This window comes from Monodon monoceros, unplaced genomic scaffold, assembly GCF_005190385.1.
Source record: "Monodon monoceros isolate NGI ecotype Baffin Bay Population unplaced genomic scaffold, NGI_Narwhal_1 Super_Scaffold_5, whole genome shotgun sequence".
Taxonomy (NCBI): Eukaryota; Metazoa; Chordata; class Mammalia; order Artiodactyla; family Monodontidae; genus Monodon; species Monodon monoceros.
The window spans coordinates 100,541,708-100,567,752 of NW_021703782.1; the positions used below are offsets into that span (position 1 = coordinate 100,541,708).

Consider the following 26,045-nt stretch of genomic DNA (forward strand, 5'->3'; position numbering starts at 1 on the left):
GGGGGGGGGGCGCGGGGGGGGGGGGGGGGGGGGGGGGGGCGGGGGGGAGGACGGAGCTGCCGGAGCGCCGGGTCCCCCGCCTATCTCCACCCCGAGCACCTGCCCCTGCATGCGCGGGGACCCTTCCCGGCTGTGAGGAACCGAGGAGTGACCTGCCCCCAGACCCTCCGCCTTCCCGCTCCCGCCCTCCGTCCTTCCCTCCCTAACTTGTTCTGTCAGGTGGACCCAGCGAGGACCGCAGCTCTCTTCTGGGCCCTTGCGCCCGTGGGAAGATCCAGGACCTCCCTCACTTGCCACGTGGGCCCAGGCTGATGCTCTGGGGCTCCCCGAAGACAGAGACCTGGGCAGAGCTGGCCCAGGCGGCGCTGTGTAGTGCCTGCCCCTCTCCCGGAGCTAGTGTCCCCGGGCACGGTGGCCCTGCAGGGAGTGGCCAGCAGGTGCTCCCCCTGAGAGACAGGCTGAGCGCTCCTGATGGACGGTTAAAGAAAAGTCTAGCGCCCGCAGGCCCTGAGAAGGTGGATAACTGTGATTTTTTTTCCTTTCACAGTATGCATTAGAAACAAAAGCCCGCTTGCTCGCTTGCTGGAACACAGGGGCCTTTTAAATTGAGCGTGCGCACTGCATGGGAAATAGCGGCCCTGGAGGATGTTAGACTTGCTCCCTCTCCAAGACAGCAGCAGCCTGCACCCGCCCCGTGTGTGCGGCCGGCCTCTGCCTCACCCCTCCCAGGCCCAGCCGAGGACCCAGGCGCTGCAGACAGGGAGGTGCTCACCCGCGGCTGGGGCCGGTTTTCCTCAGCTCTAGGCTGTTCTGTAGCTTATCGGCCCTCCCCGCCCCCCCTTGCGGGACATAGGTGGGCAGGAGCGTGGGTCTCTCTCGTCCCTCCCTGTTCCCACCCCTGGCCCTGGGGAATCTCAGGCAGGAGCTGGGGCGTTCACCCTGCAGCCAGGAGCCGCCCCGTCTGCCTCAGCCGTGGGAAGCTGGGGCGACCCCTTCCTGTCGCTGGGGCTGGAGACGCTCCACCAGGGCCCAGGTTGCCCCAGAGCCCCCCAGGAAGGGGAGCACAGCGGGGGGCTCGGACCACACTGCGCCCCGTCCTGGGGTGAAACCAGTTAGCCCAGAGACCCGCTTGTGGGGAGAGAGCAGGACCCCCAAGGGTCACAGACCTCAGGGAGGCAGGTCATGGGGGCGGAGGCCTTGCCCTCACTCCTCTGGCCACACAGGCAGGGCCTGGCCCCGTGACGTCCTCCTCTGGTTCCCTCTCACCGCCCCCACCCCCGGCCCCGCCGATGCCTCATTGAGCGACCTCGGACTGAGCGCCTCTTAGCAATACAGGGGGGAGGTTCCCAGGGCCTGGACAGCCGGGCTCAGGAGGCCAGTGGTGGCCGGTGCTGGCGGCCCTTGGCCTGGGTTGGGAGCTCTCAGGCCGAGAGCCTTATTAGTGCAAAAACTGTAAAAGTGTACAGACTCTTCCCAGATTTTTATCTGAATTGCAAGTCTGACGATTTTTGTAAATGTTCTTGGTGTTTGACTGTAATGTAACTATTTCACCTAACGGTTGTACATAGTCCTTTAGTCCTGGTGCTGCCAAGGGCTGCCCGGGACCGCTGCTCTCCGACGGTTTTTGTTTTATTTTTAATCTAGAGAACAGTGCTGGGCAGGAGGCAGAGGTTGTGGATTTGGGTGATGGGGTTTTTCCCTGCCCGTGGCATTTTATCTGTCGGCTGTGCAGCGTGCTCTCTGGGTGCTGGGGACGTGCGACCTGCCTGGGTCACACTGAACCCGCGTCCCTGAGAGAGGAGGAAGGAAGGCATTCCCTGCTCGGGGAGACCCAGGCCCAGCCCTGCTGGAGAAGGCTCTCCCCTCCCCTCTCCTGCCAACACAGGGAGGCCTGACATTTTGCTTAACTTTTATGTTTAGGGTGAAGGAAACGGTCAAACTTCCTGTAAGTGGAGACTCTTTCCGCCCGCCCCGAATGGGGGTGGGGAACCAGGGCCAGAGCTCCAGGCACCCCCCCCCCACCCCCCTGCAGAGCATCTGCCCCAGGGTACACCTCTCCCCCTCCCACCCCAGCCGTCTGTGGAAGGCAGACCGTCCAGGGAAACGGCCCCTCTTTTCTACACACTCCCCCAAGCCGCCCCCAGCCCCCATTCCACCTCCCTGCCCCCCCTTTTGTAAGTATGTGAAAAGGAAAAAATGCAAATGTTGGCGTCTTGGCTGGAGCGCCTCCCTCCAGTCGTGACTCTTAACTATGTAATAATGTACAGAGAAAGCTGTTGGTGTTCTAAGACTGTGTGGCTGTGCAATTTCTGTACATTTGCAATTAGAAATATTAAAGATTTATTTAGCTATTTTAAGCCTGACTCGCCTCTCCATTCAGCTGTGTGTCAGGAGCTTTTCCAGGAGTGACTCCTGCATCGTGGCCTGATACTGTTCTTTACCAGCACTCGGTTCACCCTGGTGGCAGTTGTGGTCGGGGAGACCCTGCGTGATCTGGGATTGCCCGTCCTCTTCCGGGCTGGGGTCTCTCCCTCCCCCCTCGCTCTGACAAGCGTGGACTTTCTAGGCTCCCAGAGCTTGGCCCCTGCATTTCCCTACAGCAGATACCAGCTCCTGCCAGACTCTGCTTCCCCAGCCCCTGAAATCCTACTCCAGGAGGGAAGGAGGTGGTCCAGGGCCACCAGCAGATCATGGCTGAGCTAGACTTAAACTCAAGCCTCTGATACCTGAGAAGCCCTAACTCATGGCCCAGACCCACCTGCAAGGCTGAACCCAGGGCCTTTGTTGGGAACAAGCCAGCGCCTGAGCCCCTTCAGTTGCACCCTGCACAGGGGACAGGTGAGCACTGCAGGAAAAAAAAAAAAAACCCATTTCAGACCGTGCCCTTGTGGGTTCCCATCTCCCCTCTCAGCAAGGACTCCCTGCCCTATTCTCCACCGTGGTTCAGCCAAACCCGTACCTCTTCTCGGATCTCCCAGCCAGACGCTCTCCCTGCTCCAAGAACCAGCCTCCTAGCCCACTGCGGGAAGACGGCCGGCAGTGACCCTCTGACCCCACCCCGGCTCACCGCCAGCCAGGCGCCCCAGCTCTCACCTTGCTTCCTTCCCCAAAGCAGCCACAGGAGAGGAGGGGACCCCCATTCCTTCCCGAGGCAGCCCCTGGCCGCCCCCTTGCTTTCATCACTCCTAACTCTTCAGGCCCTGCCCCTCCTTCTCACAGCATTTAAAATACCAGGTCTCCACCTGCTCTCCACCTGCTCTTCACCTGCTCCAGGCTGGGTTTTCTACCCTTCAGACAACCTTTTTTAAAGTGCACTTACTGCCTGCAGGGACTTGCCATCTCCGCCTCCGGCCTCCCGCCCTTTCCCCAGCCCTCTGTAGCCTGGCTTGCCTTTCCCACCTCCACTGCCTCATTGCCCAACCCGTGGGCCACCTCAGTGCTTCCGTACCACTGACCCTGGTTCCCAAACTGGTCCCTCTGGTCTCTCTGCTGAGGTGATGCCCTGTAAACATAGAATTCAAGGAAATAGCAATGACTGGGACAGAAAAATCATTTCATGTTGACAGACATTTGTAGTGAAGGTACAAAAGCCATGAACTTCCGTATGTGGATTAAGGTGCATCAAGTAGAAAGCAAAACTGCTGGAAACGCAGAAGAAAAACATCGACAAGAATACGATTGTCCGAGACTAACACCTCCCCATTATTAGCTTATGATAGATCAAGGAGGCAATGAGAACCCAGAGGTTTTTAATAATTAATAAGGTTTAATAAGCAGGGATACATCAAGCTCTTACCCTAGAGAGAACACACCTTCTTTCACGTATACTTAGAACATCACCCAAAGCTGACTGCATGTATCGAGAAATGAAAAACTGAAAAAGCTGGCCAAAGAAACAGTTTGGGGGCTTCCCTGGTGGCGCAGTGGTTGAGAGTCCGCCTGCCGATGCAGGGGACACGGGTTCGTGCCCCGGTCTGGGAAGATCCCACATGCCGCGGAGCGGCTGGGCCCGTGAGCCATGGCAGTTGGGCCTGCGCGTCCGGAGCCTGTGCTCCGCAACGGGAGAGGCCACGACAGTGAGAGGCCCATGTACCGCAAAAAAAAAAAAGAAAAAAGAAAAAAAAAACAGTTTGGCCCACATTCTGTACCTTGAAGCAATAAAACTAGAGATCACTAGAAGACATTTACTTAGTTTTTCTTCTATCAGAAAGTTTAAAAAATAAATATTACATCAGTAGGATTAGGTTTTTAAAAGAAATAATCTTCCAGTTAAACAAGGTATACTGATGACATGCATTTATCTCGTTTCCTTTTCAAGCACCACTGTACTGACAGGACTGAAAAGATGATCACTCATAAGGGCAGAATTAATGTAGGAGGAGATATCAGTATGTAAGAGAATTTGAAAAGCTTTGGCAGATGGAGGTTGATGAACGAGCATTGACTAAATTAGCAGAGGGCGAGATGAACCGGAAGTGAGCTGATCAAACTTTGACCTAGTCAAACTTACAAGCTTTTGTACAGCAAAGGAAACCATAAACAAAATGACGAGACAACCTATGGACTGGGAGAAAATATTTGCAAATGATGCAACTGGCAAGGGCTTAATTTCCAAAATATACAAACAGCCCATACAACTCAATACAATAAAACAAACAACCCAATCGAAAAATGGGCAAAAGACCCAAATAGATATTTCTCTAAAGAAGACATACAGACGGGCCAACAGGCACATGCAAAGATGCTCAACATCACTAATTATTAGAGAAATGAAAATCAAAACTATAATGAGGGACCACCTCACACTGGTCAGAATGGCCATCATGAATGGATAAAGATGTGGTACACATATGATCCAGCAATCCCACTACTGGGCATATACCCAGAGAAAACCATAATTCAAAAAGACACATGCACTCCAATGTTCATTGCAGCACTATTTACAATAGCCATGTCATGGAAGCAACCTAAATGCCCATCGACAGACGAATGGATAAAGAAGTTGTGGTACATATATACAATGGAATATTACTCAGCCATAAAAAGGAACGAAATTGGGTCATTTGTTGAGACGTGGGTGGATCTAGAGACTGTCATACAGAGTGAAGTAAGTCAGAAAGAGAAAAATATCGTTTATTAACGCATGGATGTGGAACCTAGAAAAATGGGACAGATGAACTGGTTTGCAGGGCAGAAGTTGAGACACAGATGTAGAGAACAAACATATGGACACCAAGGGGGGAAAGCCGCGGGGGTGTGGGGACGGTGGTGTGATGAATTGGGCGATTGGGATTGACATGTATACACTGATGTGTGTAAAATTGATGACTAATGAGAACCTGTTGTATAAAAAAATAATAAAATTTAAAAAACTAAAAAAAAAAAGATGTGGTACATATATACGATGGAATACTACTCAGCCACACAGAATGAAATAATGCCATTTGCAGCAACTGTATGGACCTAGAGATTATCATACTATGTGAAGTATGTCAGAGAGAGAAAGACAAATACCATATATCACTTTCATGTGGAATCTAAAATATGACACAGAATGAACTTATCTACAAAACAGAAACAGACTCACAGACATAGAGAACAGACTTGTGGTTGCCAAGGGGGAGGGTGGGGTGGGAGAGGGATAGATTGGGAGTTTGGGGTAGGAATGCAAACTATTTTATACAGAATGGATAAACAACAAGGTCCTACTGTATAGCACAGGGAACTATATTCAATATCCTGTGATAAACCACAACGGATCACTTTTCATGCCTAGCGCAGCCATGGCTTGTGGTCCCAAGAAGCACCTGAAGCATGTAGCAGCTCCAAAGCGTTGGACGCTGGATAAACCAACTGGTGGGTTTGCTCCTCGTCCATCTACCGGTCCCCACGAGCTGAGGGAATGTCTCCCACTAATTATTTTCCTAAGAAACAGACTTAAGTATGCCCTAACAGGAGATGAACTAAAGAAAATCTTCATGCAGCATTTCATTAAGATTGATGGCAAGGTCCGCACTGATACAACCTACCCTGCTGGTTTTACGGACGTCATCAGCATTGACAAGACGAGAGAATTTTTGTCTGATCTATGACACCAAGGATCGCTTTGCTGCTCATCATATTACAGCTGAGGAGGTGAAGTATAAGTTGTGCAAAATGAGAAAGATCTTTGTGGGGACAAAAGGAATCCCTCATCTGGTGAACCATGATGCTCTCACTACACTGACTACACTACACTACACTGACCCCCTCATCAAGGCGAATGACACCATTCAGATTGATTTGGAGACTGGCAAGATTACTGATTTCATCAAATTTGACACTGGTAACCTGTGCATGGTGACTGGAGGTGCTAACTGGGAAGAACTGGTGTGATCACCAACAGGGAGAGACATCCTGGTTCTTTTGATGTAGTTCATGTGAAAGATGCCAATGGCAACAGTTTGCCACCCGGCTCTCCAACATTTTCGTTATTGGCAAAGGCAACAAACTGTGGATCTCTCTTCCCCATGGAAAGGGTATCCACCTTACCAGTGCTGAGGAGAGAGACAAGAGACTGGCGGCCAGACAGAGCGGTGGATAAAATGATCTCTAGGCAACATGAATGGAAGTCTTTGTACTTAATTAAAGACAATACTGCATTAAAAAACCACAATGGAAAAGAATATGAAAAAGAATGTATATATATGTATATATACATGTTTGTATGTATAACTGAATCACTTTGCTGTACAGTAGAAATTAATACAAATTGTAAATCAAATGTAGTTCAATAAAATAAATTTTAAAAAAAAGAAAATGGGAGAGGGAAAAAGTCTAGAAGCTCAATCCAGGATGTCTAGAAGCTCAATCCAGGATATCTAACATCCAACTATTGGGAATTCCTAAAGGAGGGAAAAGAAAAGGAAAGGGGAAAGTGATCAAAGGAATCATAAAAGCATATTTTCCAGAGTTGAAGGAAGAACTCAAGTGTTCAGGATGAAAGAACCCAGCACAATGGATGGAAAAAGAGCCCCTCCAGGGCACAGTGTCATAATTCCCAAACATACCAGAGCTATGTGGATCCGTGCTGGCATTAGCCAGGAGCCCAGGGGAAGGAAGCAGTGGCTGAGTACATGGGCCTAAGTGAGGAGATAGGAACATGGCTCTGGAGAGCAGAGAGTCTGGTGTTCCTGAAAATTCCTGGTGGAGAGTCTCAGCGAGAGATCCTGGTAAGTAATGCTCAGGTTACATTGAGACTAATCAGGGTGATCATGTGCTGTTCTCTGGCTACAGTCAAGACTGGTTAATGCCCTACAGGGCTATAAAACCACAAGCAATGGGGGTGCCAAAAATCCACAAGTGAACATGTAATACACACGCTATGTACATACATACGTAGTGAATGGCAAGTCAAATAAAGATGTATTCCCCCAGGTGATAGAATAATCCTGGGGTGGTCCTCTTAACAATATTCCAGGGGGACACTGGGATGACAAGTTGGGATGACAAGCTGGCCTCCTTTTGCCTTAATTCCAAGTTTGGGTGATTTTTCTGAACACCCCTTGACAGTGCAAAGCACAAAGCTTCAGTGACCTGGCAGCAATGTGAGTGACTAAAGCAGGCCCACATCAGAGGACACTCAGACCCAGTGCTGAGAGACAACAGGGAGAGGTGGGGATTGGGGAGAACAGGAGAGCACACACCCTTTCTCCAGGTGTGGCTCCTCCTTGGCATCAGGGACCATTGCCATGGATTTACATACCATCCATTCTCTGCTCACCGACTCCCACATTTTTATACCCAGCTCCACTGCTCCCTGAGCCCTTCACAGGGCCTGTGTCCACTTGACATCAGGTTTGATATGACCCCAAAACCTGTTCCTCCCTTCATTTCTAACCCACCAAAATGGCTCTGCCATCCTCCCAGTTGCTCGAGCCAAGAGCCAGATGTGACTTGTTGATTCTTGTCCATTAAAAAGAATGGATAACAGCAAAGGAAACTGTAAACAAAATGAAAAGGCAACCTAGGAAATGGGAGAAAATATTTACAAACGATGCAACTGACAAGGGATTAATTTCCAAAATATACATACAAACACCTCATACAACTCACTCAAAAAAAAAACCCAACCAAAAAATGGGCAAAAGACCTAAATAGGCATTTCTCCAAAGAAGACATACAGACGGGCTAACAGACACATGGAAAGATGCTCAACATCACTAATTATTAGAGAAATGCAAATCAAAAGTATGAGATATCACCTCATACTGGTCAGAATGGCTATCATCAAAAATGTCTACAGGGCTTCCCTGGTGGCGCAGTGGTTGAGAATCTGCCTGCCAGTGCAGGGGGCACGGGTTTGAGCCCTGGTTTGGGAAGATCCCACATGCCGCGGAGCAACTAGGCCCGTGAGCCACAACTACTGAGCCTGCGTGTCTGGAGCCTGTGCTCCGCAACAAGAGAGGCCGCGATAGTCAGAGGCCCGCGCACCGCGATGAAGAGTGGCCCCCCGCTCACCGCAACTAGAGAAAGCCCTCGCACAGAAACGAAGACCCAACACAGCCAAAAAAAAAAAAAAATGTCTACAAATAATAAATGCTGGAGAGGGTGTGGAGCAAAGGGAACCCTCCTACACTGTTGGTGGGAATGTAAATTGGTGCAGCCACTATGGAGAACAGTATGGAGGTTCCTTAGAAAACTAAAAATAGAGTTACCACATGATCCAGTAATCCCACTCCTGGGCATATATACAGAAAAGGCGAAAATTCTAATTCGACAAGATACGTGCACCCAGTGTTCATAGCAGCACTGTTTACAATAGCCAAGACATGGAAGCAACCTAAATGCCCATAAACATATGAATGGTTAAAGAAGATGTGGTATATATACACAATGTACTATTGCTCAGCCGTGAAAAACAATGAAATAATGCTATTTGCAGCAACATGCATGGACCTAGAGATTATCATACTAAGTGAAGTAAGTCAGATAGAGAAAGACAAATATATGATATGGTTTTTATGTGGAATCTAAGAAAATGATACAAATGCACTCATTTACAAAACAGAAATAGACTCACAGATACTGAAAACTAACTTATGGTTACCAAAGGGGAAAGGGGAGTGGGGGAGGGATAAATGAGTTTGGGATTAGCAGATACACACTACTATATATAAAACAGATAAGCAACAAGGACCTACTGTATAGCACAGGGAACTATATTCTATAACTTGTAATAGTCTATGATGGAAAAGAATCTGAAAAAGAAATTATACAAATAAATGATTATATATACGTATATATATTTTATATGTATAACTGAATCACTTTGCTGTACACCTGAAACTAACACAGCACTGTAAATCAACTATACTTCAACTACAAAAATTTAAAAAAAAGAAAAGATACATGCATCCCAACGTTCATAGCAGCACTATTGACAAAAACCAAGACATGGGAGCCATCTAAGTGTCCATCAACAGATGAATGGATAAAGATGATACATATATATATATATATTTACTGTATAGCATAGGCAACTGTCTTGAATATCTTGTAATAACCAATGATGGAAAAGAATCTGAAAAAGAATTTATACATATTATATATACACACACACACATATATAACTGAATCACTTTCTATACTCCTAAAATTAACAGTATTGTAAATCAATTATAGTTCAATTTAAAAAATCATATTAAAAAAGGATGGATAGATTTGGAATGATGTTCATCATATATTATGTATGAAAGGCAAGCAGTAGATTGGTATACCCATTCCTTTAAAGAAAATTAGATAAATTACATCACATATAATAAGTTACATAGAAGAACTATGTGGAAGCAAACATATACTATTAATAGTAACTTCCTCAAAGGAATGGTGCTCAGCAGGGTGGAACGGAGGACTTGCATGTTCTACTTTATATTCCTGTTATTGTTTGAATATTTTACGACCAGTTTTTATTTTGATATGGAGCCATTTAAGAATAAATAAAACATATCCATATAATAAAACACTACACAGCCATTACATTTGTAGAAGAATAATAAATGACACTGAAAGATGTTAATAATACATCAGGTGTAAAAGCTGATAACAGAATGCTATGTCCAGAAGGATTCTAGCTTAGTTTTAAAAAAATCTATTTGCACAAAGAGGTCTGGATTAGGAGATAGTAGTGTATGTAAGAGCCAGAGCTTGGGCATAAGGGAGAACTGGGTTTCAGCCTTAAGGGCTGTTGATTTGCCCATGATCTTAGGTAAATTGGGAAAGTCCTCTCAGTCTCAATTTCCTTAACTGTAAAGTAGGGATAACAGTATCTACACTATAGAGAGGTATTCTGTAAGGATTTGCTGAAATAATGCTTGTCACCCCTAAACTTAGCACCATTACTGACACATAATAGATAAATGCTACCTGCTCTGGGAGCACTAATGATTATTCTAATAAAATCTTCAAATAATAATTATTAGGGATATATACCAAGGTGTTAACAAAACACTGACCTAGAGATAATAAATGGCTTTTTATTCCCCCCTCCCACCTCTGTGCTTAATCAGTATTTTCTAAGTTTCTTTTTTCTGACCATAATTTTGCTTTTGTAATAAAAACATATTTGAAAAATAGAATATCTCAAGCCAATAGCCAACATTATCCTTAAGAGTAAAACATAACAGACATTCCCAATGAGGTAAGAAATGACTTAGATGCAGGGCTCTGCTGCGTTTCAAGGCAAAAAGGCAGGAAAGAAACTAACTAAACTATTGAGAAAGAAAAGACAAAAGTTAGGGTCATCTTCTTAGAATTTCCCTGGGAATCAACCAAAAAACGCTCCTGGTTCAGTAAAGTGGCTGAATACACAATAAATATACAAAATTGAAACTGCTTTCCCAGACACCCATTGGTAGCTATTAACAGAGTGGGCCTGTGGGTAGCAGGAGAGGCAGGTGGACAGGAGACCTCAAATCTGGACAACCTGGTGAGGCTGTACACACAGTGTGGATGGTGACCAGCCCCCAAGCCAGGGAAAGAGCCAGTCGCCAGAACATATGCCACAGTGCACCCAAGCCCAATTATACTGCACTGTTACTGAATTTGTATTAAAACAGTCGTGTATTCAACATAAATGTTTAACATTTACTGCTATTTTTGTGACTTATGCCACAGCCCTTTACTCCTAAATACTGCAGTGAATATTTACTAAGATTAGAGATATTCTCTTACATAATCACAGTATAGTTACCCACCTCAATTTAACACTACTACAGACTTTTCTCTCATCTAATATTCACATTCCAACATCCTCAGTAGAACCAGTAACATCCTTTTATACTATTTTTTCCCTCCAGCACAGGATCCAGTCTGGGGTCAGAGATTGCATTCGGCTGTTGTGTCTCTTTAGCCTCGTTTAATCTGGAACATTTCTATGACTGTTCTTTATCTTTTTTTTTTTTTTTTTTTTTTTTTTTACGGTACGCGGGCCTCTCACTGCCGTGGCCTCTCCCGTTGCGGAGCACAGGCTCCGGACGCGCAGGCTCAGCGGCCATGGCTCACGGGCCCAGCCGCTCCACGGCATGTGGGATCTTCCCGGACTGGGGCACAAACCCGCGTCCGCTGCATCGGCAGGCGGACTCTCAACCACTGCGCCACCAGGGAAGCCCTGTTCTTTATCTTTTATGACATTGACATTGAAAGAATACGACCAACCATTCCTCCCCCAACCCCCACCCGCCCTTTTAAATAAAAACAGAGTTCTGCATTTGTCTGATGTTTCCTTGTGACTAGTTTTCTAGTTATTCGTTCTTGGCCAAAATACTGCAGAGAGCATATATCGAGTCCTTCTTAGAGTAATACATCTGGAGGCACATGACACCTGTCTATCCCTCCCTGGTGATGTTAATTTTGATCACCCGATCAGGGTGTGGTCCAATTTCTCCACCGTATAATTACTGGGTTTTCTTTGTTTTTTGGTCTTGCTTGCAACTAATATGCAGTCTGTGGGGAGACAGTCTGACATCATACAAATATCCTGCTCATTGCCAAAACATCCCCCTAGATTTAGCAACCCTTAATGATTCTTGAGTGATCCAGTTTTTACTAGGATGGTTGCAAAGGATGGCTTTCCAGTTCTAGCATTTCTTCCACTTCACTGGTTGACTCAGAATTTTACTGTAGCAAAGGTCCTCCATTCTTCCTATGTATTTGCTTATCTGTTATCAGTATGGGCTCGTAAATGTCTGTTTTCATGGGCTTATAATTCATTACTCTACTTGATTGTTTTGGTGCTCAAACACTCCCAGATTTGGCCACTGGGAGCCCCTCCAAGCCAGTGCCCGTGTCACGTGACACACCCTCGATGTGGTTTTTGAACATTCCCTTACTTTCTAGCCTCACAAGATGTCCCAGGCTCATCATGTACCTACCCTGCCCCAGCTCTGGGATTAGTCATTTCTCTGAGGAACTCTGGGGAATGGAAATACAGACCAAGAGCTGAGAGCTGCTAGAATATCCTTCCTTCTTGACCTTTTCAGCAGACAGAGCTAGGAAATAAATGTAGAGTGTGTGTGTGTGTATACAAATATACATTCAAACACATATACATGTGCATGTATATATACACATTTTAGAAATCATGAGTTTGCATCTATATCTCCAAATCCATGGAATCTGAAGTTTAACAAGTGTTCTGAGTGACGCCTACGATCAGAGGAGGGGGAGGGGGAGCTGCTCCCGGACCCCTGCCCCCAGTGGGAGGGGGTGCGGGCACAGCCTGTATGGAGGAACGGACAAGCATGCCAACCTGGAGGGCAAATTCCCAGGGAGATTCCTTCCTGGACTGTCGTCTCCACTGGCAGTGAGTCTTGCTTTGCTCTCCACGGTCCACCAAGCCTTAGTGTGCCAGTCTGCAGAAGTCTCTCCGTAGGTCCTGAATGATGCTGAAGTAACTCAAATGATGCTTCTTCAACAAATGGGAGTGTGCTGCTAAGAAAAAGGAGGGACTTTGAAAAGAAAAACTTGGGATTAAAGCATATCGTTGCTAAGAGCAAAAAACAGAACACGTGTGCTTAGAAGTCAAAGTCGTGGTCCGTGCTAGAACTTCGGCTTGAAGAATTATCTAAGAGTATTGCAAAAGACAAATAATTGGAAATCTAGAGAAATAAACAATCATACTAGCAGAAAAGCAGGCAAAGGATATGAAATGGCGAGTCACAAAGAAGCAATACAAATGGACAGTAAATAGGGGAGAATATGCCCATTCGAACTAGTAATTCAAGAAAAGTAAATGAGGACAGCAATGAAAATATGTTTTTGGTCTCACAGTGTTTAGGTAATAGAAACAAAAAAGGAAACAACCTAAGTAGAGAAAAATATATAAAATATATTGAGAAAATGTAAGTGCTGTGATTCTGCTGCATCAGGTATCACATCAGATTGTCAAGGTGAATTTGTTTTCTGTTATTAGGCTGTAGGGCCCAAGTTTATTCAACTTTGTACACTTAGCACCTAACGATGCTCGGCACAAAGTAGGTTCATAAAAGGAAGGGTCATATTTCTTGACCACGGAGCAACAAAAGTAGGAATTAATCACAGAAGTTTATCTGCCGCTTGGAAATTCAAAATGCATGTAGAAGCGTGTGTGCAAATGTATGTGAGTGTGTGTGTGTAGGTGTGAGAGCCAGGGACACTAGGTGTGATGGGTGTGGCGTGGGTCCGTGTGGGTAGATATAGCCTACACGTTGGGATGGGATGTGTGTGTTTGAGCGTGGTTCTGTCCAGGTGGTCTGTATATCGGTGTGCATACGTGTTGGGCTGCACCCCACAAGCCTGCAAGCCTTGCAGTTGGCCAGCCTCAAGGCCAAAGAAAGCCTGGAAACAGCCACGGAGACATCAGTGGTTTATTGGACAGGGGATCTTACACGTCCAAAACAAAGGGTCCTGGAGCAACACTCCATGGTGTGCAGCAGATGGCAGGCACGACATGGCAGCCATCTCGGCTACTCAGGGAAGGAGGCTGCCATTTACAGGGGAATTGATGTCAGGTTAGCTCATCAGTCACCAGGGAAACCGCGGGCGGGGCCCATCCCTCACCGCCCCTCTGGTTAATGACCATCACCATCACGAGGGCAGTTGTTTCCCTTTAAGAAACTAGCAGGTGGAGCCGTTCTGGCCTAAGGACTAGAACAATTACTAGCTGGGGAAGGGGGTAAAGATGCTCAGGTGATAGCGTGTAGGAGAAGCAGCGCCTGGTCGAGCAGGGGAGGTACAGAGAGTAAGAGAGCCGCCATCTTGAGTGACCTGACCACACACTCCCCCGCTACGTCCCCTGCGCGACCCTTACCATCTGGGTCGCCCCTCTTCCGCAATATCCCCGGGGTCAGGTATGCAGAGGGGCACTGCAACCAGATACCACACGTGCGATACAGACACAGCACCTAACGAATATCAAGGGTAAGACAGGCACTTATCCGGTCAATTTTTCATGGGAGTCAGAGCAGGACGACAACGGCATCTCGCTGGAGACCCAACAGTCAGACTCCTTTCGCAGTGAGGCAGCCGTTGTTGCCCAGTCCGTAACCGGGTGCCTTCCGCCCAGACTAGGGACCTAAGATGCGTAACAGGCGCGATACAGGGGAGTTCGCGACCACTGAGCAAAATACGAGCGGTGACAGCATGCTGGGCTAGCACCACCCCCGCCTGCGGTTATCGCCCCGGCCTGCGGTGCCATGCCACGGAACAAGCACATGGCAATCGACCGCAGGGCTAATGCAATGCTGCTTTCTCCAGCAGGCAAAATCTGTCCTGTTCCCCACGGGGCAGGGAACCCAAATCACCAGGGACTTACCTGCCAGCCCCAGGGCCATCTTATAACGTGCCCCCCGGGGGCAGATCGCACGGCAAGGGCAGAAGTGAGTTATTGTCCTGGCCCATAGCTGTCGCCGGCCCTTTGGTGGTCGAGAGCCGTAGTCGGATGGGGACTAGTTGGCTCTGGTTAACATAGCGTAGGCACTGGGACGACGGCTCCTGGGATGCTCAGTGATAGTTCCGGGCTTGCGTTAGCCTGCTGATCCACAGCTGAGGCCAGGTTCCCATCCCTATATGGTTAACTAGCCCAGCAGCCTTTCAGTTCGGCCGGCGGCAGTGGGGCCGGAGGGCGGTTGAAAACGGCAGCGTGTGGCATTCTTAGCGGCCCATTCCTCAACTTCAGGGTGGGTCCCTTGGTCACCAGTGATATTCACAGGGGTCCCATATGTCACACACAGCTGTTCTAGACCCCCCAGTGGTGGGTTTTTGCATTGCTCAACAACGTGGGTAGGCCTTTTGTAATGGCTTCCACCTGTTACGACACACCGTAGGCTGCACGTAGCTCTGCCCCCTCCCGCAGCTGGGACCAGAAGCACCAGGGTACTCTAGTATTTTGCCATTGCCACAGGCCTCAACCACTCCTTTCCGGGTAACTGGCCACAAGCCTGTCTCTGAGTTAATATCCCTAAAGGCCGTGTCTGTAGCTGTTTAGGGGTGGAGGGTGTGGGTATCTCGTCTTACCCAACCAGAGAACGCCTAAGTATTTGATAGCTATGCCAGGTCTGTACGAAAATTTCGTCTGTACCCACCAGCCATCCCCGTGCAGTCAGATGAGCCAGGAGCACGGGGCTGCTACTCTTAAACTGGAGAGCGAGGTTAACAGAGCATCATCAGTGTAGTGGAAGATAAGGACATCTCTCACAGTGGTCAGCTGTCGCAGGGCCCCAAGTGCAGGGGACGGTCCCCGCACCCCGCCCCTCCCCGATCACCACCCAGTTTGCGGGCCCCCCCCCCCCCCCCCACGCTGTCCTTACCTTCCAACATCTCGGCGTTCACAGGAGTTTCCTCGGCTTCCTCGGCTTCCTGGCCGACAGCAGTTGGGCTGCACCCCGCAGGCCTGCAAGTCTTGTAGTTGTCCAGCCATGAGACCGAAGAAAGAGCCTGGCAACAGACAGAGACATCGATGGTTAATCGGATAAAGTGTCTTGCACGTTCGAACCAGAGGATCCTGGAGCAACACCCCACCGTGGGCAGCAGGCAGGACACGGCAGCCATCTTGGCTGCTTGAGGGAGAAGGAGGCTGCCGTTTATAGCGCAATTGACGTCAGATTGGCTCATCAGTCACCAGGGAAACCAGCAGCTGGGGCCCGTCCCGCACGCATTTCGGGTTAACGACCATCTAGCCTAAGGACCAGAACAATCTCTAGCTGGGGAAGGGGGTGATGATGCTCGTGTGCCAGGGCGTAGGAGAAGCAGGGCCTGGGCGAGCAGGGGATCTACAGAGCAAGAGAGCCGCCATCTTGAGTGTCCTCACCATATGGTGATGTGTCCCAGTTTAGTTTGTACACGGCAGTGGTCAGGGTGCGTGACACGTGCCGAAGGCAGAAGCTCAGGCCCGTGGGGTCCCAGGAGGTAGGGCGGAGGCAGATGCATTGTGCCATGGCCAGGCTGTGGGCGTCAGCGGCTGAGTCCCTGGCTGGCCTGTCCATAGGTCCTGCTGCAGCTGTGGCCAAGGGCCAGGGCACACGGGCGGGGGTGGGGGAGCAGGGAGACCCAGGATGAGGGCTGGGGGGGGGGCGGGGGGGGGGGGCAGGAGGACAGCGCAACGCCTCCAGACCATCTCTCTGCAAGCAGCACTCACAGCCCCCAGCACCGGTCCCTGCCCCCCACCGCCTCCTTCCAGGTCATCCCCTCTTCCTTTCGAGCTATAGACAGGGAGTGAGTTCAAGGTCCTCCCACTGGGAAACAGTCCTGGCAAGAGGAGGGGGGCAACGTGTTCACTGGAGGAAATGCGCAGGACAAGTGCGTCCTAATAACTCAGCGCAGATTTCCGAGCAGCAACGGCGTCTCACGGGCTCCGCGGGCCGTGGAATTCAGTGTGATACGCTTCAGCCTGTCAGCTAATGGGCTGCTGGAGGCCACGTGACCCAACCTCCCCGGGGATGTTAAACGACGCTGAAAAGTGGCCCAGATTTATCTATCGGTGCAGTGTGTGTCCCTGCCTGTGGGCGTGTAGGGAAATGACAAGCTATGAAAACAGGTCTTTGTGAGCAAGGTGGGCGGGGACAGGGTTTTCAGGGCTGCCCCGTGCCGGGGTCGTCGCCAGCTCACCCAGGTGACACACTGCTCCACGACACAGAGCATCAGTTTCCCCACCTGTTAAATCCATGATTTGATTACTATCCCCTCTCTAACCTGTCATTCATTCCCAGAACATTCCACCTACTATGTACTGAGTTGTGTGCTAGGTGCTGCCAGGCTGCCAGTGGGATGGACAAGGCCCTGCCGTCCTGGAGGGAGGGGAGAGGGCATTAAATAACCGCCATGAGAAGCGCCATCAATTCTCACGGCCCTTTATCACCGGGGCCGCCGCCAGCTTCCTGTCGCCGGGATCCCTGCACACCGTCCCACTCCGTGGTCCACCCTCCAATCCTAATCTCAGTTATCTGTCAAACCACAGCCCCGATCACAGTGTCCTCTGAACACTCTCCAGTGGCAAGGAGGACATCTTCAGGGTGGCCTGCACTGCCTGCAGGGCTGGCCCTCTGCCAGCCTCCCCTGCCCCACGCCGTCCTCGTTCTCTGAGCCGGATCTGTGCGCAGGGCCTCCCTCCGTGCTGCCTCCTCTCTGCTCTTAGTTAACCCCCGTCCATCTCGCAGCATCAGGTGGGCAGGGCCATGTCTGGTTTTGCTCATATCCCCACCTCCCCAGGGTTGGCACGGTGCTGGCAGGAAAGGGAGAGGGGTGAGCCAGCTGAGCAGGCCTTAGCCAGGTCACAGGGTCCCTGGCAGGGCTGGCAGAGGTACAGACCCCCACAGGGCACAGGGCACGGGAATCCAGAGGGGCCACAGGAGCCAGGCAGGGAAGTGCAGCTGTGAGGATCGTTACCTGACTCACGTGTTTAAAGGTCCCCAGGATGCAGGCGAAGGACTGATGGCAGCTGAGCAGTGGAGGTGGGTGGCGCGGCAGGAAGTCCTGCAGGCGCCCCGGGGGGGACGGCGCGGGGCTGGGGAGCCGTGGGTACCTTCCCCACTGGGGGAGGGCTGGAGGGCTGGCCCAGATGGGGGCTGCCAGCGAGGGTTTGGGGTTTAGGAGGAAGGAGCTGCTTTAGAGCCTACATCCCACTGGCCCCTACGGACCAGGAAGGGTCCCTGGGCCCCCGCTCCCCTGTGCGAGCCCCATGGCAACGGTGTTTGTGCCCACTGAGTCCTCTTGCAATGCCCCGCCCTGGGGAATTTAGGGGAGGGAGAATAACCTGTTCCCTGAAGGGCTTTCATTTATAATCTGGGAAGAGCCATAGACCTACTAAATAAAATGGCCTCAGTACAGACTTGCAGGGTCTACTATAATTACCTGGGAAGAGCCAGTCTGCTGGGTTTTTTTTTAATTTGCATTTTTCAAAGTGTTTAATGGAGATTTATACAAAAAAAACAGCCTATCAGGTAAATGCACAACTTTACATTAGGCTGAGAAGGCTGAGGGGATACTGGGTCTTCACCCCTCACTCCTCACCTGCACTGGACTGGCTTCAGTGGTCAGGCCACCTTCACAGACCAGCAGATACAGAGACCAAACTAGTGGTTACCAGTGGGTGGGTGATGGAGAGGGGAGGGGGCGGGGGCAATCCAGGGGGAGGGGATTAAGAGGTACAGACTATGATGTATAAAATAACCTCCAAGGATATACTGTACAACACAGGGAATATAGCTAACATCTTACAATAACTATAAATGAGTATAACCTTTAAAAATTGCGAATCACTATATCGTACACCTGTAACTTATATATCAGTAATATTGTACATCAACTATACTGCCTCAGTTTAAAAAGTTCTTTTAAAAATAAAAGAAGGCTGCCTTCGCTCATTCCCTCATTTATTCATTCCACACACATTTCCCGAGCACCTCCTCTGACCGGGGGTGGGATCCAGGAGTGAATGCACACAGCCCTCCCCTAGAGAGAGAATCACCTTGCAGTGGGTTAAAGGGACACACAAAGGCTGGGGCGGGGGGACCCAAGCCAGCCTGTGAAAGTGGGGTCAGCTTTGCAGAGGAGGAAGCTTACCAGGCCACAGGGGAGGGGTCGCATCTGGGGCAGAAGGAAGAGCCTGGACATAGCCCTGGAGGAATGGAACAGATGGGGCTTTGAGGAATGGTCGAAAGTGTGATGAGTCCTGAGCTAAGGTTCACCGGAGAAAGAGGCAGCCTCTTGGGGGGCTGCCCCGCTGTCCACCTCCAGGGGATGCCCCCAAGGTCCTTCCCTGGGTGTCACTGCCCCCTGCACAGTGCACAACCCTCACGGCTGCATGTGGTGGGCCTTTTGTTGGGGCTGGGAGAAAGCTGGGCCCCAAATGGGCAGGTCCTCAAACCAAGTGGGGAGTTTGAGCTGGATCCAGGCAGCAGGAAGCCGTTTTGTGTCTTTCGGGAGGAGGGTGACGTGATCAGAGTGGCATTTCGGAAAGACCACTCTGGCAGCCTGTGGAGAATTTGTTGAGGTAGAGAGACAGTTGGCTGCCAAAAAATGGCCCGTATAGAACACATATTTTGCCAAAAGATATGACAAAAGCCTAATTCTTTTCACCTGCAAAGTGATGCTGCAAATCAACAAGAAAAAGACCAGTCGAAAAATGGGCAAAGAACACGAGCAGCCAGTTTGTAGGAAAGGAAATACTCATGACTTTGAAACACAGAAGAAAGCTTCTCAACCTCATTTGTAAGAGAAACAAATTAAATCTGTAATGGGATGCTGCCGTGTTTTTTTCACCCACCGACTGGCAAAGGTTAGCGTTTTGATAACAAGCCTCGTTGGGGAGGATGGGGGATCTGGCCCTCTCACACAATGTTGGTGGGACTGAAAATCGGTGTGGCCTCTTGGGAGGGCAATTTGGCAATATTGATTGCAATTTAAAATGCATATACCCTTTGACCTAGTAATTCGACCTGTAGGATGTACTCATATGTGTGCATAAAGATGCGTGTACAAGAACAATCCCTGCAGCACTTTATGTAGTAACAGAAAACTGGAAACAAACTAAATGCATGGATTGGGGGCCATTTAAGTAAACGAAAATATTCTAAGTCATTATAGTGCATCGCATAATGGCATGACAATGGTGCCATTAAAAATCTGAGGCCAGGGCTTCCCTGGTGGCGCAGTGGTTGAGAGTCCACCTGCCGATGCAGGGGACGCGGGTTCGTGCCCCGGTCCGGGAAGATCCCACATGCCGCGGAGCGGCTGGGCCCGTGAGCCATGGCCGCTGAGCCTGCGCGCCCGGAGCCTGTGCTCCGCAACGGGAGAGGCCACAACAGTGAGAGGCCTGCGTACCGCAAAAAAAAAAAAAAAAAAAAAATCTGAGGTCAGCTGACATGTACATATCACGCAACAACCTCCCAGAAACAGTGTTAAGTGAAAAGTAGAGTGCCGGTTGGTGGATACACACATATGTAAGAATTCATGTATGTGTACAGACTGTCTTTGACAGGAACACACAAAACCCAGAAACTATAGCTGCCTCTGGGGACAGACTGGAGAACTGAAGCACAGGGGTGAAAGGGAGATTACTTGTCACTGTACATCTTTTTGAGCTGTTTTTATTTGTTTTAGTCATTATATATATGCATTAATATCATATGGGCATTTATATATGTATCTCCACTGCATATTTTAAACAAATTATTGCAGCCACTATAGAGAACATTATGGAGGTTCCTTAAGAAACTAAAAATAGAGTTACCATATGATCCAACAATCCTAACTGTTGGGCATATATTGGGAGAAAACTCTAATTTGAAAAGTTGCATGCATCCCAATGTTCATAGCAGCACTATTTCCAATAGCCAAGACAAAGGAGCAACGTAAATGCCCATCGACAGATGAATGGATAAAGAAGATGTGGTACATATATACAATGGAATATTACTCGGCCATAAAAAAGAATGGAATAATGCCATTTGCAGCAACATGGATGGACCTAGAGATTATCATACTAAGTGAAGTAAGTCAGATAGAGAAAGACACATATCACTTATATGTGGAATCTAAAAAAATGGTACAAATGAACTTATTTTCAAAACAGAAATAGACTCACAGACAGAAAACAAACTTATGGTTACCAAAGGGGAAAAGGTGGGGGGAAGGGATAAATTAGGAGACTGGGATTAACAGATGCACATGACAATCTATAAAATAAACAAGGACCTACTGTAGAGCACAGGGAACTATATTCTATATCTTATAATAACCTGTAATGGAAAAGAATCTGAAAAAGAATAGATATATGTGTATATATGTATGTGTGTGTGTGTGTGTGTGTGTGTGTGTGTGTGTGTGTGTGTGTGTGTATAACTGAATCATTTTGCTGTGCACCTGAAACTAACACAACATTAAAAAAAAGAAGAAGAAAAAAATTACAGCAACCACAAAAAGCCCAGGTGGCTGAGTGTCATTCCCATGCGGAGGCTCTTTACCATGTCCTCGGGGAATGAATTTCCATGAACGTGAATTTTCCGGATACATTATAAGAATCAAAACTCTTTAAAAGCTTTTTTTTCAATAAAGGAAACCCCTGTAAAACGTATAATATCCTTCCATATTTTATCAAGTAAAGAGTGTGGAATGACTGCGAACGTTTCCTGACTAGGAAGCCAAGGGCGCTTTGCCCCTGCGCTCAGGGCCCCCGTCGGCTGTAAGGGGGCTCCTGTCCCTCCCCAGCCCGTCAGGTGCCACTTGACACACAGCGTGTGAGCACAGAGAAAGGGCTGAAACAAGAGTGTCATTTCTGGACCGGGAGCCCAGGTCAGGGTTGACGTTCTGGATGTCGTGACGCTGGTGGCTCCCACAGGGGTGGCTGGAGTCCTGGGATGTTTTGACCTTGCAGTAACGGGGGCAGCTGCTTCCCTCTCCCTGCTGTCCACCGCAGAGTCTCTCTGGTGGCCTGTGGGCTGGCGGAGGGCAGGCTACTGCGGCCTTAGGCAAGGTGAGAAGCTTCTCCAGACCTAAGTTTCCCCAGCTGTGAAAGGGTAGTGATATCACCCAATGGCCAGGGTGACTCTGGGGCCTGGGACAAAGCTGGTCCTCCATACATGGACACCGTTTTCACCACCGGCCACCCTTGCCCACACTGCCTGGCATACTCCTGTCCCAGTTATGGGAACCTGGCCTCCTAGGTTCCCCCCCACCGCCATCACTTTGCTGCCCAGCCGAGCAATTCCCAAGGCCTCCTGTTCTGTAAACCTGGCTGGGTTGCGGTGCCTTCCAGGAAGCAGAGACCGGCGAGGCCTTTTTTATTACACGCCAGGGCTTTTCAGAGAAGTGTTTGCTGATGTGGTGCTACTCAAGGTCTCCCCAGAGCCTCCTACTTCCACATGTTCTCAGCTGCCTCTGTTGGTGGGACTCACCCGCCCTTCCAAGAGGGGCCCATCGCGGCAGCACAGAGGAGAACCGTCTGGAGTGAGATCCCGTCTCCACGAGGCCGGGATCCCAAATTGGCTTTGGCATTTCTAAGCCAAGTCACTTCATCTCAGTTTTGAACCTCAGTTTCCTCATCTGTAAAATGGGGAGATAGTAAGAGTATCCATTTCCCGAGCATGCTTCTCAGACTAAATGAACTAACACATGCAATGTGCCTGGCACGGTCTGGCCGTTGTATGTGCTCAGGGAATGTGACTGAGGAATGTGGTTACATTCAGATCACCCTGTGCTGTGACACGGCTTCCACCAGCTACCGGAGGAGCCCTGATGCCATTCGATTCCCCGCACTGAGGCTGCTTTGTGCAGGGCTGACCTCCTCAGCAGACCTATAGCTAGAGCTGGCGTGGCCAGACCACCTGTCTCTAGGCCTGAAGGCGCCAGCGCCTTGGGCTGTGTGCTCTGCTCCAGCCTGGGAAGGGCACACACTCTGTCTGGGCTCCTCATCTATTCTCCACTCCTGGCCCCGATCCTCAAGGGGAAACTTCAGTGACCTGCTTTGGACTGGGCTTTCCAGGGGATGGGAAGGCTCCCCAAGGAGCTTGGAGCTGGGCTGCAGCCAAGCCACAGAGCCTAGGACTGGAGTTCTTAGTGGGAAGATACAAGATATTCCCAGAATCCCCTGACTCTGGAGTCTTAGGAAACCCACGTGGCCCCCATCACATTGTGCCTCTCAAGTGGAGAGTATGTGGTGGGGCTGAGATGCTCTGTGCAGCTGTAAGATAAACACAGTCACTTTCTTGGAGCAGCAATTTTATTTGAAGATTGAAGCATTTTCATAGTAAAACAAATATGAATTGAGGCAAAAAGGTAACATGTGTCTACCAAGTCCCATTTCATTGTTTCGACTTGGATGTACAGGAAGAACACATTTCCCAGTATCCCCTGCACTCAGGTTGGGGCCAGGTGACCAGATTCTGGCCAAGGGCATGTGGGTGGAGGTGAAGTCACCTCTCCCTGAACAACCCACTCCTGCAGTCCTCCAGTCTTCTCTTCCTTTTGGAGGCAACTGGGAAGCCGTCCTTGAGGAGAAAGAGGCCAGGCAGGAAGCAGCCGGGACCCTGCATGGAGGAGTGTCATCCTGGAGAGCCCCCTGACCCTGTCAGATTTGCACAGGCAAGAAGTAAACCACAGGGGTGTTCAGCTGCTGTGATTTGGGGGTTTAGCTCAGCATCACATAAGTCAGCATCCTGACTAAAATATGGATATAATATGGAGCCCAAAGCAATATTTACAGGACTTTAAAGCTAAGACATGAGCCTTCAAGTACGCGGCTGCTTGCAGCTGGCGTCTGGGCCATGCCCACAGACTTCTGACCTGCCAGTCTGGACTGTATTTTTCTCCAGCACCGTCAGTGATAGACCCAGTGACCCACTGATGCCACGGCCACTGGCCCTGGAAATGGCTCGAAGCACAGCTATGTAAGTGCCTGGGGAGGAGCTATTGAGGTTGAGTGTCTGAGCAGATCACATGGCTCCTGCTTGATGACTGAGGCCAAGTGAGAAGTGAGCCCAGCACCAGCCTCCCGGGTCCCCACAACCATTCTATGGGGGGTGAGAGAGGATGGTCCAGCTCCTGCCTCGGGCCCTGGGGTGAACCCGCCCTGACTGGTCGCTGTTGCCAGCACGATGCACGTCTTCCAGGAGCCATGGCTGGGCTCCAGCGGCGGGGGGAGGAGGCTGCTCTGGTCATGACTTCAAACAAGTTACTTCTCCCAGGCCCCCAGTTTTGCCACAGGCAGAAAATTGGAAGTGATGATGATGGTGGCATTTGAAGCTATTTCCTTACATGCAACCACAGTATATAAAACAGAACAACCACCAAAACAGCAGAAAAGGAAGAAAGAAACAAACAGAAACGGAACAGCCGAGCTGCTCTTGGGCACCATGGAATCTAGTTGAAAACCCTGAACTACAGGCTGGCCCTGGCTTCTGCTCTTCAGATTCCTTCGCTGAGGAGGCCTGAGCTCACATCCCTAACTTGCTGGGCATGTGGGCAGGGCCCTTGCCCTCTCTGGGCTTCCAGGGTCCCATGTGTGAGATTGACAGGTTGGAAATGCTATGGCCCTGGATACAATGTTATAACAAAGCGCATTACTTAGAGATAAAGCTGGAGCTGCTTGGGTTAAAAACAGAGTGCGGTCTGAGCCCTGAGGGGCACCACCAGATGCCCAGGGCTTCTGTGGGAGGCAGCTGCATGGAAAGACCCCTGGAAGGTATGCCTGGCCTGGTTGCCATGGGCCGAGGCAGTGCTAACCTCCCAGGCTGCTGGAGCAGCCTCCCCACCTGGTGGGGGGGGCTGTGGGTGACAAACCTGGGTGTCTTCAGCAGGGAGCAGGGTGTTAGCTCCTACTGCACGGCTGAGCCATGACCTGCGAGCACAGGAGTCTAAGACCAAGGGGCTGGCACAGAGTTGGAGCACAGAGAATGTGTAGGATCTGAATGTTTCACAAAATGGAGAATCCGAGGGGTCCAAAGAACAAAGGCGTTCCCAGGGGTGACAGAGCCTACCTGAGTGGCCCCCCACTGTGGAGGGGCTGTGGGAAATGACGCCTCTCTGATGCCATTGGGTGGTGGTTTCCAAGGGGCAGGGATCCCATTTATTTATAACTCAAGGCCATCTGCCTTTCTCTTTCCACCAGGTGGTCCACAGGCTGAGAAATGTTCAGAGCAGGCATAGGCTACCCCCAAAGGGTCAAGGGCAGGGCTGGCGCCAGGACAGGGCCACCAGGTGTGTCAGCAGCACCAGGTGGCCTCTTTGGAGCAGCTTGAACCACTAGGTTCTCCAGGGAGCTGCCCTGCCCTGATCCTCCCCATGGGGGCCGAGCTTGCAACACACTCCTACCCAGCCTGGCGCTGTGGGCAGTGGCTGCCGCCCACACAAAGCTGGAAGGAGCCACTTTCTCCTCGAGGGCAGGCGTGCCGCCAGAATCTCTACGAGGTGGCCAGGCTCTAGGGGCACGTCACTCCCTCCCTCAGGGAGACTGTCCCCAGTGGATCAAGGGTTGGGGGCTTTTCCAAACTCCTTCCTCCATCTCCCCCAGGATCTCACAGGTTCCCTGAGGCAATATTTAGCTCCCCAGCCAAACATTAACCATTAGAGGAGAAAAAAATCGGAAGGATCCACTTTCTCCCCAGCTGACCCCAAATGAACAAGCCCTGTCCACCCTGCTGGATTTGCTGTCACTAATTATCACGCAGAAGAAATCGTCGGTACTTTGCAGTACTTTGCAGCCGTTTCTACGTGGGGCCTGCATGCAGAGACACTCAGCTCTGTTTTATTATTGCATTTTACGAAGTTACCAAGACAACTGAGGCCAAGTAACAGAACCTCGACTTTGTGCGCCATGAAAATTTAATAAAGAATTTTTAAAGGCTTTTAAGAAGCAGAAGCTGCAGTCCAGCAGCAGCAGGGAGGAGGGACAAGCACGTGGGGCCGCCCACCAGACCTGGAGGAGCCTGGCCTGTCAGGGTCATCCACGTGGGCAGGAGTGATCTGTGGCATCTGTCTAGTTCAAGCATATCGAGACCGGTCCTTTCCTCAAAGGACATTTATTAAGACGCTTCCTC

The 26,045-nt window shown here is 49.9% G+C and overlaps 2 protein-coding genes and 1 pseudogene across 5 annotated transcripts in view; 2 read left to right on the plus strand and 1 right to left on the minus strand.

The window, feature by feature from the left end:
* Positions 1–2,786, plus strand: part of DAB2IP (DAB2 interacting protein) — a 165,807-nt gene extending 163,021 nt beyond the window's left edge. Inside the window, exon 17 of one of the 3 annotated variants that reach the window (XM_029201675.1) lies at positions 548–2,786. In XM_029201675.1, the coding sequence (XP_029057508.1) occupies positions 548–557 (10 nt within the window). In that variant the 3' untranslated portion in view covers positions 558–2,786. The remainder of the gene's footprint in view (positions 1–547) is intronic. The other 2 variants (XM_029201678.1, XM_029201676.1) reach the window with 2 other exon arrangements.
* A 2,997-nt stretch (positions 2,787–5,783) lies between these two features.
* On the plus strand, positions 5,784–6,583 carry LOC114884271 (annotated as a pseudogene).
* A 5,172-nt stretch (positions 6,584–11,755) lies between these two features.
* The window catches only part of TTLL11 (tubulin tyrosine ligase like 11), a 263,833-nt gene continuing 249,543 nt past the window's right edge, over positions 11,756–26,045 (minus strand). For both annotated transcript variants that reach the window (XM_029202082.1, XM_029202080.1), the window contains 2 exons: positions 15,825–15,951; positions 11,756–12,969 (listed from right to left, as the gene is read on the minus strand). In XM_029202082.1, coding sequence (XP_029057915.1) covers positions 12,618–12,969; positions 15,825–15,951 — 479 coding nt within the window. In that variant the 3' untranslated portion in view covers positions 11,756–12,617. The remainder of the gene's footprint in view (positions 12,970–15,824; positions 15,952–26,045) is intronic.